The sequence below is a fragment of the Eleginops maclovinus genome, chromosome 24 (genome assembly GCF_036324505.1).
Source record: "Eleginops maclovinus isolate JMC-PN-2008 ecotype Puerto Natales chromosome 24, JC_Emac_rtc_rv5, whole genome shotgun sequence".
In the NCBI taxonomy this organism is placed as follows: Eukaryota; Metazoa; Chordata; class Actinopteri; order Perciformes; family Eleginopidae; genus Eleginops; species Eleginops maclovinus.
Window position 1 is genome coordinate 682,637 of NC_086372.1, and position 19,828 is coordinate 702,464.

Below are 19,828 nucleotides of genomic sequence, written 5' to 3' on the forward strand. Positions count from 1 at the left end.
ATGAATAATATTAATGTATAATATGAAATAATGTGACAACAAATGTACTGGGAAGAAAATAATAATATATAAAAGAAAATAACAACAAATTAATAAAAATGAATAGGATCAAATTATAAATAAATAATATAACAGACAAAATAGCAGAAATAAATACCTTAGTCCTCCTTTTACCTTGTCCAAACAACTACTGTTCCCTAGGCCACGCCCCTTACACCTGTAATCACAGGTGAGACAGATCACCTGTGATTACGCAACACAACTTCTGTATTGGTTTTCTCTTGGATTGCTACAGTATGCTGTAGTTTATTTCACTGATGTTGCAGAACATATATTCATGTAAAGGGTGATAAGAGGTGCTGCAGGCAGTATGAGAAACAGAAAGAGCTTTCTGCACATTAAAGCAGGGAGACATGTCCCCTAGAGACACCTAAAAAGATGAATACATGAATGAAGCTTATATTTGATTCACTTACTCAGTTTATTACATTGTATTCTTAAGGATTATTACAACATATCATCAGCAAACAGTTTTATTTATTTCTTCATTAGTATTGACTTTTGCCCGCTCATAATGCACATTTTAAGGTTCACATTGACTTCGAGATATCCTTCCTGCTGAAGACCTAACGTCAGTAAAACACAAACATTCTGTTGTCACATTTAGACTAAAGTAGGTAGTTATAACTTTAAAAGAGATATTATAATATATATATATATATAATATATATATATATATATATTATATATATATATATTATATATATATATATATTATATATATATATATATATTATATATAAGAGATAGTATATTGAGGGACATTATCTTCATTGCACAAAACACAAGATTTTAAATGTTTTAGTTACATTCATGATTCATCTGTTTTAAATCAGAGGCGACTATATGTTATCTCCGGTGAACATTATCTGGCAGCAGCCATCTCTTTGTTCCAGTCAGGTCTTCGGCTCCTTATCGGGACGAAATCTGGAACCAACAGACAAAACTGATGGGTCATAGTTTATTATTTGCATTGGTTCAATAAACCCAGGGGGCAAGAAGTGCCTGCAGATGATGGCACTGGATTAAAGCTAAATACACAAATGAGAATCATACTTACTGGTCTTTCGTTAGACCAGGACATAGAGAGGAAGGCTGGGTTTGAATCCACATATTTAGAGGCTCTGCGCCTCCTGCGAGCGGAAGAGTTTCTGCCGCAGGTCTGTCAGACAGAGGGGATGTTAGCTTTACTCAAAAAAAATCATTTGGTTTTTAATTGTGTTACTACTTCTACTCCAGCAGTTTCCCTTGCTGCTTACCGGAGCGCAGGAGTTTCCCATCTTGACGCACAGCTCCAGTTTGCAGTGCAGGAAAATCTCTCTTTTTCCCCCTGTGAACTCGAACATGTTAAAAGAGAAAACGTTGGATGTTCCCTCTCCGTTTCCGCTCAATTTCACAGTCTTGTCGTTAGCATTCGGGCATCTGTTCAGGAACAGGAACACACATCATGGGTCAGCAGCAGGTCAGTGTGTCCCTAAACATCAGGATGTACTGCATGTAGAGTACCCTCATCCTCTGATGGACACTTCCTGTCCCTGATATTTACACATCTTACAAACAAAGGAAGCGCTTTGGACTGTAATCTCAGATGTGTTTCTCTCACCCGTTGACGATGAGCTCGTATCGCTGACTATCATTGGGAGATAACTGGCTGGTCGCCCAGCAGGAGTCGGTCACGATGGAGACCTTGTTGGCGTCCAGCCCCCTCGTCTTCAGCTGTAACCAGACCCTCTGGTTCAGCCGGATCTCCGTGTCTGGATGGACAACATACGTGAGGGTGGGGTCTGCGTAGGCGGTCATCTGCACGGTGTAGTTCCACACTCCAGACACCATGTTCTGCAGCACAGAGCTGAACACACACACACACACACACACACACACACACACACACACACACACACACACACACACACACACACACACACACACACACACACACACACACACACACACACACACACACACACACACACACACACTTCAGCACTGTGAAGCTTGGAGCTGTGGTACATGGAGGACGGGGTGAAGCTGCACTCACCTGTCTCTGATCCTGAAGGAGAAACTCTTGACATCTGGCTCTGTGTACAGGCAGGAGAAGTCGATCTGGACCTGATCGTGGCGGGTGATGACGCTGTGCTGGGACATGTTCCTCGTCATGATGGTGTTCTTGTAGAGGACCAGGCTGCTGTTTTTCTGCATTATGAAGAACACTTTGAGTTAATCACATTATCGGTCACTCACAGTCCTGACAGTGAAAACTTTCATAGCCCTTCTTGAAATCTTCTAAATATCAGCTGTAGGAATCATATGGAGAGCACCCACCTCGACCTCCGTCCCACAGAGGTTGCTGCTGTTGAAGCTGAAGGTCACCATGTGGCTCTGGTAGTCCATCTGGCCCTTGCAGCTCGGGTCGTTGAGGTGTAAAACAGAGTAGTCGATGCCTTTGTCCTCCAGCAGACATCCAGCTAGAGTCACAGAGGCCGAGTTCTGCCTGCAGATCGCCGGCTCGCCTGCAAACACACCAACACTTCAATAAAGATCCTACGCTAAAACTAAATATGTGTTTTCTGGGGAAGCTTTGCACCAAAACAGCTGTGCCTCGGTCAGAAAACTAAAGGTCTTTCTGCTCCGTACCTAAAGAGTTTGTTGGCTTGTACTTGGAGGCGAACACAGCCCGACAGAGGCAGCGTCCACGCCAATGCTTCTCCCCACAGAACTCATGAGCACTGCAGGGCTGCTGACAGAGAGGGACATCAGCTGCGCGCACACACACACACACACACACACACACACACACACACACACACACACACACACACACACACACACACACACACACACACACACACACACACACACACACACACACACACACACTCCATTACTGGACGAAACAAAGTAAAAAGTACAGCAAAATGCTCAATGAACTTCGGATTGTATGTGTCTGCTGCTTTTATTTTATTCCACCCTATATGTCTTTATCTCCAATATTTCACTTTTCGATTCTGGGTCGATTGTGAAAGTGAATCTTACAGCAGCTGGTCGTTGACCTCCAGTCCTCCAGGGTGACATTGGCTATCAGGCTGCAGGACTGGGCGTAAGCCTCCAAGAACTGGCAGTCGACACCGTCCACTGACGGGTATCTGCACAGAGTGTGTGTGCAGGCGCTGATGTACGGCTCTGGGTCAGTGTGGCTGTGACAGGCGGAGAAGGGAGGCTGCCTCATGAGATTACAGCTGTTCAAAGAAGAAGAGTGGGAATAAATGATCAGTTTTCTGAACAGTGTCAGAAACATCCCGGCTCATATAACAGTCAGTTCTTACTGGTCAGTGGCGATGGTGCAGTTGATCGAGTTGTCGACCGTGCCCTGGTGCTGAGTCTCACAGCTAGAGGGAAACAAATCTCACATTACATTTTAAACAGACTTGAAATATGGAAAGTGGACTGCTACTTGGAGAGGTCCCAGTTCACCTCCTAGGCCCTGCTGTGGTGCCCTCAAGCAAGGCACCGGACACCTCCAATCCCCCCTCCCCATTGCTCCCCGGGCGCTGCACAATAGCTGCCCACTGCTCCTAGTACTAGGATGGGTTAAATGCAGAGGACACATTTCACTGTGTGCTCTGCTGTGTGCATGTGACAATAAAGAGGGCTTCATCCTCCGACTCTATTCTACACAACATCATGAAAAACATGCAATATCAGTCAGACTAAGAGGTACCCAGCAGGCCGTTGGAAGAGGACCTCATTATTAGAAACAAGTTATATCAGACACATTAAGAAGTACCCAGGGGGGCTGTAGGAAGAGGACATCTCTGCAGTTAGGGTGGTGTTCTTGCTGGAGTCCGATGGGCTGCCACACAAACCCTGCATAGCTTCTATTTGTCCTGGTGGATGTAAGGAAGAAATGAAAGACTTTTAACCTAACAACCACAGCTAGAATGATTTGATTTGAACAGCTATATATACTTATAAGCAATTTGTAGACCAGATTGGATGCAGTTTTCAGTACCTGCCACATGTGCAGTGTTGCCATCGAAAAAGATGGTCATATTGTAAGACGGTAACTCAACAGTAGTTGTATTCTGCTTCATGGAGAGCTGCACGCCGTTATGCTGCTGAGCGACGCTGCTGAGCGTCAGAGTCTGCTCATCAACCTACAAACAACACAGACACACACATATATTGGCTCGATGCGCTTGTTCACACTTGTTCAATCCCTTTGAATACACCACCACAAAGTAGCTTCTGGCATGCACTGCTTATACACACACCCCCATGAATACAATGTGAGTTGTGAAAGATGGTGGCAGCTTACTAGAACTCTTCCACCTTGTTTCAGATAGATTGTAGCATCTGGAAGTGATAGAATCAAATGGTCCAAAAGAGGCACATCTGTACGCCGTCTTTCCCCAAACCCAGCCACGAGGTGGAAATCTGAGCTTCCTTCAGACTTCATCAGAGTGTAGGCGCAGCGGTCCAACACCGAGTGCACTCTGTCCCACACACCAATGACAGAGGAGCCAGTAACAGTGCACACCATGTAGTCAGTCTGAGCAGCAGTGGGGGCATTAGTGGGGACATCAGTGGGGGCATCAGTGGGGGCATCAGTGGGGGCATCAGTGGGGGCATCAGTGGGGGCATCAGTGGGGGTGTCAGTGGGGGCGTCAGTGGGGGCATCAGTTGGGGAATCAGTGGGGGCATCAGTGGGAGCATCAGTTGGGGCATCAGTTGGGGCAGCAGTTGGGGCATCAGTGGGAGCATCAGTTGGGGCATCAGTAGGGGCAGCAGTAGGGGCATCAGTTGGGGCATCAGTTGGGGCATCAGTAGGGGCATCAGTTGGGGCATCAGTTGCGGCAGCAGTTGGGGCATTAGTGGGAGCAGCAGTTGGGGCATCAGTTGGGGCATCAGTTGGGGCATCAGTTGGGGTGTCAGTTGGGGCATCAGTGGGAGCATCAGTTGGGGCATCAGTAGGGGCATCAGTAGGGGCATCAGTTGGGGCATCAGTTGGGGCATCAGTAGGGGCATCAGTTGGGGCATCAGTTGGGGCATCAGTGGGAGCATCAGTTGGGGCATCAGTAGGGGCATCAGTAGGGGCATCAGTTGGGGCATCAGTTGGGGCATCAGTGGGAGCATCAGTTGGGGCATCAGTAGGGGCATCAGTAGGGGCATCAGTGGGAGCATCAGTTGGGGCATCAGTAGGGGCATCAGTAGGGGCATCAGTTGGGGCATCAGTTGGGGCATCAGTGGGAGCATCAGTTGGGGCATCAGTAGGGGCATCAGTGGGAGCATCAGTAGGGGCATCAGTAGGGGCATCAGTTGGAGCATCAGTTGGGGCATCAGTTGGGGCAGCAGTTGGGGCATCAGTGGGAGCATCAGTTGGGGCATCAGTAGGGGCATCAGTTGGAGCATCAGTTGGGGCATCAGTTGGGGCAGCAGTTGGGGCATCAGTGGGAGCATCAGTTGGGGCATCAGTAGGGGCATCAGTAGGGGCATCAGTTGGGGCATCAGTTGGGGCATCAGTAGGGGCATCAGTTGGGGCATCAGTTGCGGCAGCAGTTGGGGCATCGGTGGGGGCATCAGTGGGGGCATCAGTTGGGGCAGCACTGGGAGCAGCAGTGGGGGCATCAGTTGGGGCATCAGTGGGAGCAGCAGTGGGGGCATCAGTTGGGGCATCAGTGGGGGCATCAGTTGGGGCATCAGTGGGGGCATCAGTGGGAGCAGCAGTGGGGGCATCAGTGGGAGCATCAGTGGGAGCATCAGTTGGGGCATCAGTTGGGGCAGCAGTTGGGGCATCAGTGGGAGCATCAGTTGGGGCATCAGTGGGAGCAGCAGTGGGGGCATCAGTTGGGGCATCAGTGGGGGCATCAGTTGGGGCATCAGTGGGGGCATCAGTGGGAGCAGCAGTGGGGGCATCAGTGGGAGCAGCAGTGGGAGCAGCAGTTGGGGCATCAGTTGGGGCATCAGTTGGGGCAGCACTGGGAGCAGCAGTGGGGGCATCAGTTGGGGCATCAGTGGGAGCAGCAGTGGGGGCATCAGTGGGGGCATCAGTTGGGGCATCAGTGGGGGCATCAGTTGGGGCATCAGTGGGGGCATCAGTGGGAGCAGCAGTTGGGGCATCAGTTGGGGCATCAGTTGGGGCATCAGTTGGGGCATCAGTGGGAGCAGCAGTTGGGGCATCAGTGGGAGCATCAGTTGGGGCATCAGTTGGGGCATCGGTGGGTGCAGCAGTGGGGGCATCAGTGGGGGCAGCAGTTGGGGCAGCAGTTGGGGCATCAGTTGGGGCATCGGTGGGAGCAGCAGTGGGGGCATCAGTGGGGGCATCAGTTGGGGCATCAGTTGGGGCGTCAGTGGGAGCAGCAGTGGGGGCATCAGTGGGAGCAGCAGTGGGAGCAGCAGTTGGGGCATCAGTTGGGGCATCAGTGGGGGCATCAGTGGGGGCATCAGTTGGGGCAGCACTGGGAGCAGCAGTGGGGGCATCAGTTGGGGCATCAGTGGGAGCAGCAGTGGGGGCATCAGTTGGGGCATCAGTGGGGGCATCAGTTGGGGCATCAGTGGGGGCATCAGTGGGAGCAGCAGTGGGGGCATCAGTGGGAGCAGCAGTGGGAGCATCAGTGGGGGCATCAGTGGGGGCATCAGTGGGGGCATCAGTGGGGGTGTCAGTGGGGGCGTCAGTGGGGGCATCAGTTGGGGCATCAGTTGGGGCATCAGTGGGAGCATCAGTGGGAGCATCAGTTGGGGCATCAGTTGGGGCAGCAGTTGGGGCATCAGTGGGAGCATCAGTTGGGGCATCAGTGGGAGCAGCAGTGGGGGCATCAGTTGGGGCATCAGTGGGGGCATCAGTTGGGGCATCAGTGGGGGCATCAGTGGGAGCAGCAGTGGGGGCATCAGTGGGAGCAGCAGTGGGAGCAGCAGTTGGGGCATCAGTTGGGGCATCAGTTGGGGCATCAGTGGGGGCATCAGTTGGGGCAGCACTGGGAGCAGCAGTGGGGGCATCAGTTGGGGCATCAGTGGGAGCAGCAGTGGGGGCATCAGTGGGGGCATCAGTTGGGGCATCAGTGGGGGCATCAGTGGGGGCATCAGTGGGAGCAGCAGTGGGAGCAGCAGTTGGGGCATCAGTTGGGGCATCAGTGGGGGCATCAGTGGGGGCATCAGTTGGGGCAGCACTGGGAGCAGCAGTGGGGGCATCAGTTGGGGCATCAGTGGGAGCAGCAGTGGGGGCATCAGTGGGGGCATCAGTTGGGGCATCAGTGGGGGCATCAGTTGGGGCATCAGTGGGGGCATCAGTGGGAGCAGCAGTGGGGGCATCAGTGGGAGCAGCAGTGGGAGCAGCAGTTGGGTTATCAGTGGGAGCAGCAGTTGGGGCATCAGTTGGGGCATCAGTGGGGGCATCAGTGGGAGCAGCAGTGGGAGCAGCAGTTGGGGCATCAGTTGGGGCATCAGTGGGGGCATCAGTGGGGGCATCAGTGGGGGCATCAGTTGGGGCATCAGTGGGAGCATCAGTGGGAGCATCAGTGGGAGCATCAGTGGGGGCATCAGTGGGAGCATCAGTGGGGGCATCAGTGGGAGCATCAGTAGGGGCATCAGTTGGGGCATCAGTTGCGGCAGCAGTTGGGGCATTAGTGGGAGCAGCAGTTGGGGCATCAGTTGGGGCATCAGTGGGGGCAGCAGTGGGAGCAGCAGTGGGAGCAGCAGTTGCGGCAGCAGTTGGGGCATCAGTGGGAGCAGCAGTTGGGGCATCAGTGGCAGCAGCAGTTGGGGCATCAGTGGGAGCATCAGTTGGGGCATCAGTTGGGGCATCAGTGGGTGCAGCAGTGGGGGCATCACTGGGGGCAGCAGTTGGGACAGCAGTTGGGGCAGCAGTGGGGGCAGCAGTGGGAGCAGCAGTGGGGGCATCAGTTGGGGCATCAGTTGGGGCATCAGTGGGAGCAGCAGTGGGGGCATCAGTGGGAGCAGCAGTGGGAGCAGCAGTTGGGGCATCAGTTGGGGCATCAGTGGGGGCATCAGTTGGGGCAGCACTGGGAGCAGCAGTGGGGGCATCAGTTGGGGCATCAGTGGGAGCATCAGTGGGAGCATCAGTGGGAGCATCAGTGGGGGCATCAGTGGGAGCAGCAGTGGGAGCATCAGTGGGAGCATCAGTGGGGGCATCAGTTGGGGCATCAGTGGGAGCAGCAGTGGGGGCATCAGTGGGGGCAGCAGTGGGGGCATCAGTGGGGGCATCAGTTGGGGCATCAGTGGGGGCATCAGTTGGGGCATCAGTGGGGGCATCAGTGGGAGCAGCAGTGGGGGCATCAGTGGGAGCAGCAGTGGGAGCAGCAGTTGGGGCATCAGTTGGGGCATCAGTGGGGGCATCAGTGGGGGCATCAGTTGGGGCATCAGTGGGAGCAGCAGTGGGGGCATCAGTTGGGGCATCAGTGGGGGCATCAGTTGGGGCATCAGTGGGGGCATCAGTGGGAGCAGCAGTGGGGGCATCAGTGGGAGCAGCAGTGGGAGCAGCAGTTGGGGCATCAGTTGGGGCATCAGTTGGGGCATCAGTGGGGGCATCAGTTGGGGCAGCACTGGGAGCAGCAGTGGGGGCATCAGTTGGGGCATCAGTGGGAGCAGCAGTGGGGGCATCAGTGGGGGCATCAGTGGGGGCATCAGTGGGGGCATCAGTGGGGGCATCAGTGGGAGCAGCAGTGGGAGCAGCAGTTGGGGCATCAGTTGGGGCATCAGTGGGGGCATCAGTGGGGGCATCAGTTGGGGCATCAGTGGGAGCAGCAGTGGGGGCATCAGTGGGAGCAGCAGTGGGAGCATCAGTGGGGGCATCAGTGGGAGCAGCAGTGGGAGCAGCAGTGGGGGCATCAGTGGGAGCAGCAGTGGGAGCAGCAGTGGGGGCATCAGTGGGAGCAGCAGTGGGGGCATCAGTGGGAGCAGCAGTGGGGGCATCAGTGGGGGCATCAGTGGGAGCAGCAGTGGGAGCAGCAGTGGGGGCATCAGTGGGAGCAGCAGTGGGAGCAGCAGTGGGGGCATCAGTGGGGGCATCAGTGGGAGCAGCAGTGGGAGCATCAGTGGGGGCATCAGTGGGAGCAGCAGTGGGGGCATCAGTGGGGGCATCAGTGGGAGCAGCAGTGGGGGCATCAGTGGGGGCATCAGTGGGAGCAGCAGTGGGAGCAGCAGTGGGAGCATCAGTGGGGGCATCAGTGGGAGCAGCAGTGGGAGCAGCAGTGGGGGCATCAGTGGGAGCAGCAGTGGGGGCATCAGTGGGGGCATCAGTGGAAGCAGCAGTGGGAGCAGCAGTGGGGGCATCAGTGGGAGCAGCAGTGGGAGCAGCAGTGGGGGCATCAGTGGGGGCATCAGTGGGAGCAGCAGTGGGAGCATCAGTGGGGGCATCAGTGGGAGCAGCAGTGGGGGCATCAGTGGGGGCATCAGTGGGAGCAGCAGTGGGGGCATCAGTGGGGGCATCAGTGGGAGCAGCAGTGGGAGCAGCAGTGGGGGCATCAGTGGGGGCATCAGTGGGAGCAGCAGTGGGAGCAGCAGTGGGGGCATCAGTGGGAGCAGCAGTGGGAGCAGCAGTGGGAGCATCAGTGGGGGCATCAGTGGGAGCAGCAGTGGGAGCAGCAGTGGGGGCATCAGTGGGAGCAGCAGTGGGGGCATCAGTGGGGGCATCAGTGGGAGCAGCAGTGGGAGCAGCAGTGGGGGCATCAGTGGGAGCAGCAGTGGGAGCAGCAGTGGGGGCATCAGTGGGGGCATCAGTGGGAGCAGCAGTGGGAGCATCAGTGGGGGCATCAGTGGGAGCAGCAGTGGGGGCATCAGTGGGGGCATCAGTGGGAGCAGCAGTGGGGGAATCAGTGGGGGCATCAGTGGGGGCATCAGTGGGGGCATCAGTGGGAGCAGCAGTGGGAGCAGCAGTGGGGGCATCAGTGGGAGCAGCAGTGGGAGCAGCAGTGGGGGCATCAGTGGGGGCATCAGTGGGAGCAGCAGTGGGGGCATCAGTGGGAGCAGCAGTGGGAGCATCAGTGGGGGCATCAGTGGGAGCAGCAGTGGGGGCATCAGTGGGGGCATCAGTGGGAGCAGCAGTGGGAGCAGCAGTGGGGGCATCAGTGGGAGCAGCAGTGGGAGCAGCAGTGGGGGCATCAGTGGGGGTATCAGTGGGGGCATCAGTGGGAGCAGCAGTGGGGGCATCAGTGGGAGCAGCAGTGGGAGCAGCAGTGGGAGCAGCAGTGGGAGCAGCAGTGGGGGCATCAGTGGGAGCAGCAGTGGGAGCAGCAGTGGGAGCAGCAGTGGGAGCAGCAGTGGGAGCAGCAGTGGGAGCAGCAGTGGGGGCATCAGTGGGAGCATCAGTGGGGGCATCAGTGGGAGCAGCAGTGGGAGCAGCAGTGGGAGCAGCAGTGGGAGCAGCAGTGGGAGCATCAGTGGGAGCAGCAGTGGGAGCAGCAGTGGGAGCAGCAGTGGGAGCAGCAGTGGGGGCATCAGTGGGAGCATCAGTGGGGCATCAGTGGGAGCCGTCAGTGGGAGCATCAGTGGGCAGCACCTGCAGTGGGAGCAAGCAGTGGGAGCAGCAGTGGGAGCAGCAGTGGAGCAGCAGTGGGGGCTCCAGTGGTGAGCATCCATTGGGGCGCATCAGTGGAGCAAGCAGTGGGAGCAGCAGTGGGAGCAGCTGCAGTGGAGCATCAGTGGGGCATCAGTGGAGCAGCAGTGGAGCAGCATTGGGAGCCAGCAGTGGGAGCCAGCAGTGGGAGCAGCAGTGGGCGCAGCAGTGGAGCAGCAGTGGGGCATCAGTCGGGAGCATCAGTGGGGGCATCAGTGGGAGCAGCAGTGGGCGCCGCAGTGGGAGCAGCAGTATTTGTCCCCGAGAGAGAGAGAACAGAGTGATCAATGAGAGAGAGAGAAACAGAGTGATCAATGAAGAGAGAGAAACAGAGTGATCAATGAGAGAGAGAGAAACAGAGTGATCAATGAGAAGAGAGAGAGAAACAGAGTGATCAATGAAGAGAGAGAGAAACAGAGTGATCAATGAGAGAGAGAGAAACAGAGTGATCAATGAGAGAGAGAGAAACAGAGTGATCAATGAAAGAGAGAGAAACAGAGTGATCAATGAAGAGAGAGAGAAACAGAGTGATCAATGAAGAGAGAGAGAAACAGAGTGATCAATGAAGAGAGAGAAACAGAGTGATCAATGAGAGAGAGAGAAACAGAGTGATCAATGAAGAGAGAGAAACAGAGTGATCAATGAAGAGAGAGAGAAACAGAGTGATCAATGAAGAGAGAGAAACAGAGTGATCAATGAGAGAGAGAAACAGAGTGATCAATGAAGAGAGAGAAACAGAGTGATCAATGAGAGAGAGAGAAACAGAGTGATCAATGAAAGAGAGAGAAACAGAGTGATCAATGAGAGAGAGAGAAACAGAGTGATCAATGAAGAGAAAAACAGGGATCAATAAAAGGAGAGAGAAAAAAGGTGATCAATGAAAGGAGGAAAACAGGTGATCAATAAAGGGGGAAAAAAGAGTGATAAATGAAGAGAGGAAACGAGTGATCAATAAAAAGAGAAGAAAAGGTGATAAATGAGAGAGAGAGAAAAAGAGTGATAATGGAGGAGAAAAACAGGTGATAAATGAGAGAGAAAAAACGGTATCAATGAAAGAGAGAGAAACAGAGTGATCAATGAAGAAGAGAAACAGGAGTATCAATGGAGAGAAAAAACAGAGTATCATGAAAGAGGAAAAAGAGTGATCAATGAAAGAAGAAACAGATGATCAATGAAAGAGGGGAAAAACGATGATAAATGAAAAAAAAAACTGAGTGATCATGAGAGGAGAGAAACAGGGACAAGAAAAGAGGAAACAGAGTGATGATAGAGAGAGAAAAAAAGAGTGTAAAGGGGAAAGAGAGAGAAACAGGGGATCAATGGGAAAAAAACAGATGATGATGGAGGAGAAACGGTGAAAATAAAAGGAGAGAGAAACGGTGATCAAGGGAGGGAGAAACAGAGTGATCAATAAAAGAGAGGAAACAGAGTATAAATGAGAGAGGGGAGAAAAAGTGACAATAAAAGAAGAAAAACAGAGTGTAAATGAAAAGAGAAAACGGGAAAACAAAAAGGGGGAAGAGAAACAAGTGATCAATGAAGAAGAGAAACAAAAGTGTCATGAGAGAGAGAAACAGAGTGTCAATGGGAAAAAAACAGAGTGATCAATAGAGAGAGGGGTTTCGATTCCTCGGGAAAACCAAACCCACTGTGCACGGGGTTAAATCACCCCTGTAAACCCCAGGCGACAAATATGAAAATGGGAAAATCTGTGGGTCTGAGATTCATTATTACCATACTCAGGTCTTGTATTGGTAAAGTAAAGTCTCAGGTCTTGTACTTGAGAAAAGTAAAAGTACTGATCTGTTCTTGAGTAAAGTAGAAGTACTCAGGTCTTGTACTTGAGTAAAGTAGAAGTACTCAGGTCTTGTACTTGAGTAAAGTAGAAGTACTCAGGTCTTGTACTTGAGTAAAGTAGAAGTACTCAGATCTTGTACTTGAGTAAAGTAGAAGTACTCAGGTCTTGTACTTGAGTGAAGTAGAAGTACTCAGGTCTTGTTCTTGAGTAAAGTAGAAGTACTCAGGTCTTGTACTTGAGTAAAGTAGAAGTACTCAGGTCTTGTACTTGAGTGAAGTAGAAGTACTCAGGTCTTGTTCTTGAGTAAAGTAGAAGTACTCAGGTCTTGTTCTTGAGTAAAGTAGAAGTACTCAGGTCTTGTACTTGAGTAAAGTAGAAGTACTCAGGTCTTGTTCTTGAGTAAAGTAGAAGTACTCAGGTCTTGTACTTGAGTGAAGTAGAAGTACTCAGGTCTTGTACTTGAGTAAAGTAGAAGTACTCAGATCTTGTTCTTGAGTAAAGTAGAAGTACTCAGGTCTTGTACTTGAGTAAAGTAGAAGTACTCAGGTCTTGTTCTTGAGTAAAGTAGAAGTACTCATGTCTTGTACTTGAGTAAAGTACAAGTACTCAGGTCTTGTACTTGAGTAAAGTAGAAGTACTCAGATCTTGTTCTTGAGTAAAGTAGAAGTACTCAGGTCTTGTACTTGAGTAAAGTAGAAGTACTCAGGTCTTGTACTTGAGTAAAGTAGAAGTACTCAGGTCTTGTTCTTGAGTAAAGTAGAAGTACTCAGGTCTTGTACTTGAGTAAAGTAGAAGTACTCAGGTCTTGTACTTGAGTGAAGTAGAAGTACTCAGGTCTTGTTCTTGAGTAAAGTAGAAGTACTCAGGTCTTGTACTTGAGTAAAGTAGAAGTACTCAGGTCTTGTACTTGAGTGAAGTAGAAGTACTCAGGTCTTGTTCTTGAGTAAAGTAGAAGTACTCAGGTCTTGTTCTTGAGTAAAGTAGAAGTACTCAGGTCTTGTACTTGAGTAAAGTAGAAGTACTCAGGTCTTGTTCTTGAGTAAAGTAGAAGTACTCAGGTCTTGTACTTGAGTGAAGTAGAAGTACTCAGGTCTTGTACTTGAGTAAAGTAGAAGTACTCAGATCTTGTTCTTGAGTAAAGTAGAAGTACTCAGGTCTTGTACTTGAGTAAAGTAGAAGTACTCAGGTCTTGTTCTTGAGTAAAGTAGAAGTACTCATGTCTTGTACTTGAGTAAAGTACAAGTACTCAGGTCTTGTACTTGAGTAAAGTAGAAGTACTCAGATCTTGTTCTTGAGTAAAGTAGAAGTACTCAGGTCTTGTACTTGAGTAAAGTAGAAGTACTCAGATCTTGTACTTGAGTAAAGTAGAAGTACTCAGGTCTTGTACTTGAGTAAAGTAGAAGTACTCAGGTCTTGTACTTGAGTAAAGTAGAAGTACTCAGATCTTGTACTTGAGTAAAGTAGAAGTACTCAGATCTTGTACTTGAGTAAAGTAGAAGTACTCAGATCTTGTACTTGAGTAAAGTAGAAGTACTCAGGTCTTGTTCTTGAGTAAAGTAGAAGTACTCAGGTCTTGTTCTTGAGTAAAGTAGAAGTACTCAGGTCTTGTACTTGAGTAAAGTAGAAGTACTCAGGTCTTGTACTTGAGTAAAGTAGAAGTACTCAGGTCTTGTACTTGAGTAAAGTAGAAGTACTCAGATCTTGTTCTTGAGTAAAGTAGAAGTACTCAGGTCTTGTACTTGAGTAAAGTAGAAGTACTCAGATCTTGTACTTGAGTAAAGTAGAAGTACTCAGGTCTTGTTCTTGAGTAAAGTAGAAGTACTCAGGTCTTGTTCTTGAGTAAAGTAGAAGTACTCAGGTCTTGTACTTGAGTAAAGTAGAAGTACTCAGGTCTTGTACTTGAGTAAAGTAGAAGTACTCAGGTCTTGTACTTGAGTAAAGTAGAAGTACTCAGGTCTTGTTCTTGAGTAAAGTAGAAGTACTCAGGTCTTGTACTTGAGTAAAGTAGAAGTACTCAGATCTTGTACTTGAGTAAAGTAGAAGTACTCAGGTCTTGTACTTGAGTAAAGTAGAAGTACTCAGGTCTTGTACTTGAGTAAAGTAGAAGTACTCAGGTCTTGTACTTGAGTAAAGTAGAAGTACTCAGATCTTGTTCTTGAGTAAAGTAGAAGTACTCAGATCTTGTTCTTGAGTAAAGTAGAAGTACTCAGATCTTGTACTTGAGTAAAGTAGAAGTACTCAGGTCTTGTACTTGAGTAAAGTACAAGTACTCAGGTCTTGTACTTGAGTAAAGTAGAAGTACTCAGATCTTGTTCTTGAGTAAAGTAGAAGTACTCATGTCTTGTACTTGAGTAAAGTACAAGTACTCAGGTCTTGTACTTGAGTAAAGTAGAAGTACTCAGGTCTTGTACTTGAGTAAAGTAGAAGTACTCAGATCTTGTACTTGAGTAAAGTAGAAGTACTCAGGTCTTGTACTTGAGTAAAGTAGAAGTACTCAGGTCTTGTACTTGAGTAAAGTAGAAGTACTCAGGTCTTGTACTTGAGTAAAGTAGAAGTACTCAGATCGTGTCGTTGAGTAAAGTAGAAGTACTCAGATCTTGTACTTGAGTAAAGTAGAAGTACTCAGATCTTGTACTTGAGTAAAGTAGAAGTACTCAGATCTTGTACTTGAGTAAAGTAGAAGTACTCAGGTCTTGTTCTTGAGTAAAGTAGAAGTACTCAGATCTTGTACTTGAGTAGAGTAGAAGCACTCAGGTCTTGTACTTGAGTAAAGTAGAAGTACTCAGATCTTGTACTTGAGTAAAGTAGAAGTACTCAGATCTTGTACTTGAGTAAAGTAGAAGTACTCAGGTCTTGTACTTGAGTAAAGTAGAAGTACTCAGATCTTGTACTTGAGTAAAGTAGAAGTACTCAGATCTTGTTCTTGAGTAAAGTAGAAGTACTCAGGTCTTGTACTTGAGTAAAGTAGAAGTACTCAGGTCTTGTACTTGAGTAAAGTAGAAGTACTCAGGTCTTGTACTTGAGTAAAGTAGAAGTACTCAGATCTTGTACTTGAGTAAAGTAGAAGTACTCAGATCTTGTACTTGAGTAAAGTAGAAGTACTCAGATCTTGTACTTGAGTAAAGTAGAAGTACTCAGGTCTTGTACTTGAGTGAAGTAGAAGTACTCAGGTCTTGTTCTTGAGTAAAGTAGAAGTACTCAGGTCTTGTTCTTGAGTAAAGTAGAAGTACTCAGGTCTTGTACTTGAGTAAAGTAGAAGTACTCAGGTCTTGTACTCGAGTAAAGTAGAAGTACTCAGGTCTTGTACTTGAGTGAAGTAGAAGTACTCAGGTCTTGTTCTTGAGTAAAGTAGAAGTACTCAGGTCTTGTACTTGAGTAAAGTAGAAGTACTCAGGTCTTGTACTTGAGTGAAGTAGAAGTACTCAGGTCTTGTTCTTGAGTAAAGTAGAAGTACTCAGGTCTTGTACTTGAGTAAAGTAGAAGTACTCAGGTCTTGTACTTGAGTGAAGTAGAAGTACTCAGGTCTTGTACTTGAGTAAAGTAGAAGTACTCAGGTCTTGTTCTTGAGTAAAGTAGAAGTACTCAGATCTTGTACTTGAGTGAAGTAGAAGTACTCAGGTCTTGTACTTGAGTAAAGTAGAAGTACTCAGGTCTTGTACTTGAGTGAAGTAGAAGTACTCAGGTCTTGTACTTGAGTAAAGTAGAAGTACTCAGGTCTTGTACTTGAGTGAAGTAGAAGTACTCAGGTCTTGTATTTGAGTGAAGTAGAAGTACTCAGGTCTTGTACTTGAGTAAAGTAGAAGTACTCAGGTCTTGTACTTGAGTAAAGTAGAAGTACTCAGGTCTTGTACTTGAGTAAAGTAGAAGTACTCAGATCTTGTACTTGAGTAAAGTAGAAGTACTCAGGTCTTATACTTGAGTAAAGTAGAAGTACTCAGGTCTTGTTCTTGAGTAAAGTAGAAGTACTCAGGTCTTATACTTGAGTAAAGTAGAAGTACTCAGGTCTTGTACTTGAGTAAAGTAGAAGTACCAGAGTGTAGGAATACTCTGTCACAGTAAAAGTATTCTAAATGTTCCTCCAGTGAAAGTAGAAAGTACTCTCCTCTAAATGTACTTAAAGTAGCGACAGTAAAAGTAGTCATTGTCTGATTGGTCCATTTCAGAATAATATCTCTGATATGTTTTATAATGATTGATCATTAAAGTGTTCTCAGAGCTGGTAAAGGTGCAGCTAGTTTGAATGGCTGTGTATACTGCAGGGTAGCTGCTGGATTTACTGCAGGGTAGCTGCTGGATTTACTGCAGGGTAGCTACAGTCTGATTTAAATGAGATTATATTTACCTCCATTAATCCTAATCTGCCTATCAACTAAAGGTAAAGGTATTACATCATAAAACTCTGAATTGTACACAATAGGTATGTGAAGTTTTTATGGGGATACTGATGAGGGTTTTCTTTCGGTTAATTTCAATCACTATATTCATCTTTCAGGTGAAGCAGTACCACGTACCTGCCAGCAGGAGGAGCAGAGCGGGCCTCATGGTGAAGGCGGAGCTGCAGTTACAGGTGCACTGTGAGAGGACACACACACACACACACACACACACACACACACACACACACACACACACACACACACACACACACACACACACACAATAATGAGTTTTTAAGAAACTATAAACAATGAAAATGACGAAAAATACTTTAAAAAATACAATTAATCTCCCCAATCAAGCAAAACTGCCATGTTGTTTACCCTACATTTGATTCATCCAAACACCTCTTGATTAGGGTTTTTCACCATGAAAACACGGATTCTGAGCAGCAGGAATCCTGGAATAAGTCTAACTGACAGAGATCTATTTCCAGCCATCAGTTATCCATCTGATCATCCGGTGAATCCACACCTCTAACATGACCCTGTAATGGAGGTCTGACAACACGTCGTAAACACTGAGTGACGCTGCGACTCCCAGCCTTTTTCCAGACCCTAAAACACTCCTGTTCACTCTTTTTCTTATTTAGTTTGAATGTTTCATCCAACAGAAACGGCTTTAGGTCCAGTTCAGGTTTCCAACATGTTCAATCTGCAGTTTACTCGCCTTCAACGCACATTGGGAATCCTCCAATCACTCAGAGGAGAGACCTTTTCTCGGACATTTGACTCAAATGACTGTGCTTGTGTACCTATATGCTAGTATTATGTTTAATATTTATTGCAGATTCTAACTTCACTTACATATTTGTATTTGATATTTATTGGAACATTTTTAAATCTCTTATTGCACATTTTGACTTTAAATATTTTAGTTTCTTTAACTATCTTTGAACATTTTAGTAGACATTTACTTCCACTCTTTCTGTTTCATTTCATTATTTTAAATGTTAATTGATCTTCTTATTTTTTATCTTTCATTGGACAATTTAGTTTAAATTATTTTGCTTCCATGAATATTTTCACAGCTAAAGTTTACACGTTTCCAAGTCTCTCCGGACCCTGGCCCCACAGAGTCATGGGACCCGTACAAAAGTTGATTTACACATGATGTGCTGATATGGTATAATGGTAATCCACACAGCATTCCCAGTATCTAACTGTGAACCACTGCAATGATAATAACCATAGCAATATGAGACTGGGAGAAGAGCCCTCCTGCGTTATCCTTTAATTAGCTGATAAACCACTACGCTAATCTGAAATTGTGCCAAATGAGTCCTTCTTTCACTTACAATGTCTCTGAATACGTTTGAAGTTATTTGAAATCATATTTAGGACAGACTGTGCTTCACCCAGCACCGCCCTGAGGCACTACCGCTGGGTGGACAGGAAGAGCAGACTCACCAGGTGTCTGTGGATGGAGGGCAGCAGCTCTGGAGGTCAGTGACGTCCTGGATCTCAAAGCAAAGTGCCTTCTTCCCTCCCCGCCTCGTTTTATAAGGCCTTGGCCTGGCCCCCGGCCCTGCGCAACGATGGAAATATCCCACCGTCATAGACTACCCAAACTGGTTTTATTCCAAATTCAGGTAGAGCCACTTCTCGGAGCAATTACCTGCAAGGAATGCTCACTAACGTGATATAGTTCAACATCCCACAAATATGTGAAGGGGTTTTGAGCTCCAAGCAGTGAAACTGGAACTCGAACACAGAAGGTTTACCTCCGGGTGCTGGAGACAATATGTCCATGTGTCGAGGGGTATGAGGACAGAAATCATCGAAATAAAAAGGCTGTAAAAATATATGAATAATGTGAAAACAGGAAGGAGGGAATACAAACATAAGACACATATCAAAAGCAGACCAGATCAGAAAATGAATCACAAGAATAAGGCGCAGACAGGGTCTCCTGCAGACAGGGTCTCCTGCAGCAGGGTCTCCTGCAGACAGGGTCTCCTGCAGAGACAGGGTCTCCTGCAGACAGGGACTAAAGGACTACAGAGACACTAAAGGACTACAGAGAGACTAAAGGACTACAGAGAGACTAAAGGACTACAGAGACACTAAAGGACTACAGAGAGACTAAAGGACTACAGAGAGACTAAAGGACTACAGAGACACTAAAGGACTCGAGAGACACTAAAGGACTACAGAGACACTAAAGGACTACAGAGAGACTAAAGGACTCGAGAGACACTAAAGGACTACAGAGACACTAAAGGACTACAGAGAGACTAAAGGACTACAGAGAGACTAAAGGACTACAGAGAGACTAAAGGACTACAGAGACACTAAAGGACTACAGAGACACTAAAGGACTACAGAGAGACTAAAGGACTACAGAGAGACTAAAGGACTACAGAGAGACTAAAGGACTACAGAGAGACTAAAGGACTACAGAGAGACTAAAGGACTACAGAGACACTAAAGGACTACAGAGAGACTAAAGGACTACAGAGAGACTAAAGGACTACAGAGAGACTAAAGGACTACAGAGAGACTAAAGGACTACAGAGACACTAAAGGACTACAGAGAGACTAAAGGACTACAGAGAGACTAAAGGACTACAGAGACACTAAAGGACTACAGAGAGACTAAAGGACTACAGAGAGACTAAAGGACTACAGAGAGACTAAAGGACTACAGAGAGACTAAAGGACTACAGAGACACTAAAGGACTACAGAGAGACTAAAGGACTACAGAGAGACTAAAGGACTACAGAGACACTAAAGGACTCGAGAGACACTAAAGGACTACAGAGACACTAAAGGACTACAGAGAGACTAAAGGACTACAGAGACACTAAAGGACTACAGAGACACTAAAGGACTACAGAGAGACTAAAGGAGTACAGAGACACTAAAGGACTACAGAGACACTAAAGGACTACAGAGAGACTAAAGGACTACAGAGAGACTAAAGGACTACAGAGACACTAAAGGACTACAGAGACACTAAAGGA

At 48.1% G+C, this 19,828-nt stretch overlaps 1 protein-coding gene across 1 annotated transcript; it reads right to left on the reverse strand.

The window, feature by feature from the left end:
- Positions 1-527: 527 nt before the first annotated feature.
- On the reverse strand, positions 528-6,778 carry LOC134861169 (cell surface glycoprotein 1-like; the record flags this gene model as incomplete). The annotated part of the gene is made up of 12 exons (XM_063878198.1): positions 528-987; positions 1,121-1,222; positions 1,320-1,482; positions 1,664-1,909; positions 2,099-2,253; positions 2,383-2,570; positions 2,695-2,817; positions 3,094-3,296; positions 3,384-3,446; positions 3,845-3,944; positions 4,070-4,214; positions 4,451-6,778. Coding segments are annotated over 12 exons (3,831 nt in total), but the record flags the coding sequence as incomplete, so codon positions are not given.
- Positions 6,779-19,828: the final 13,050 nt, after the last annotated feature.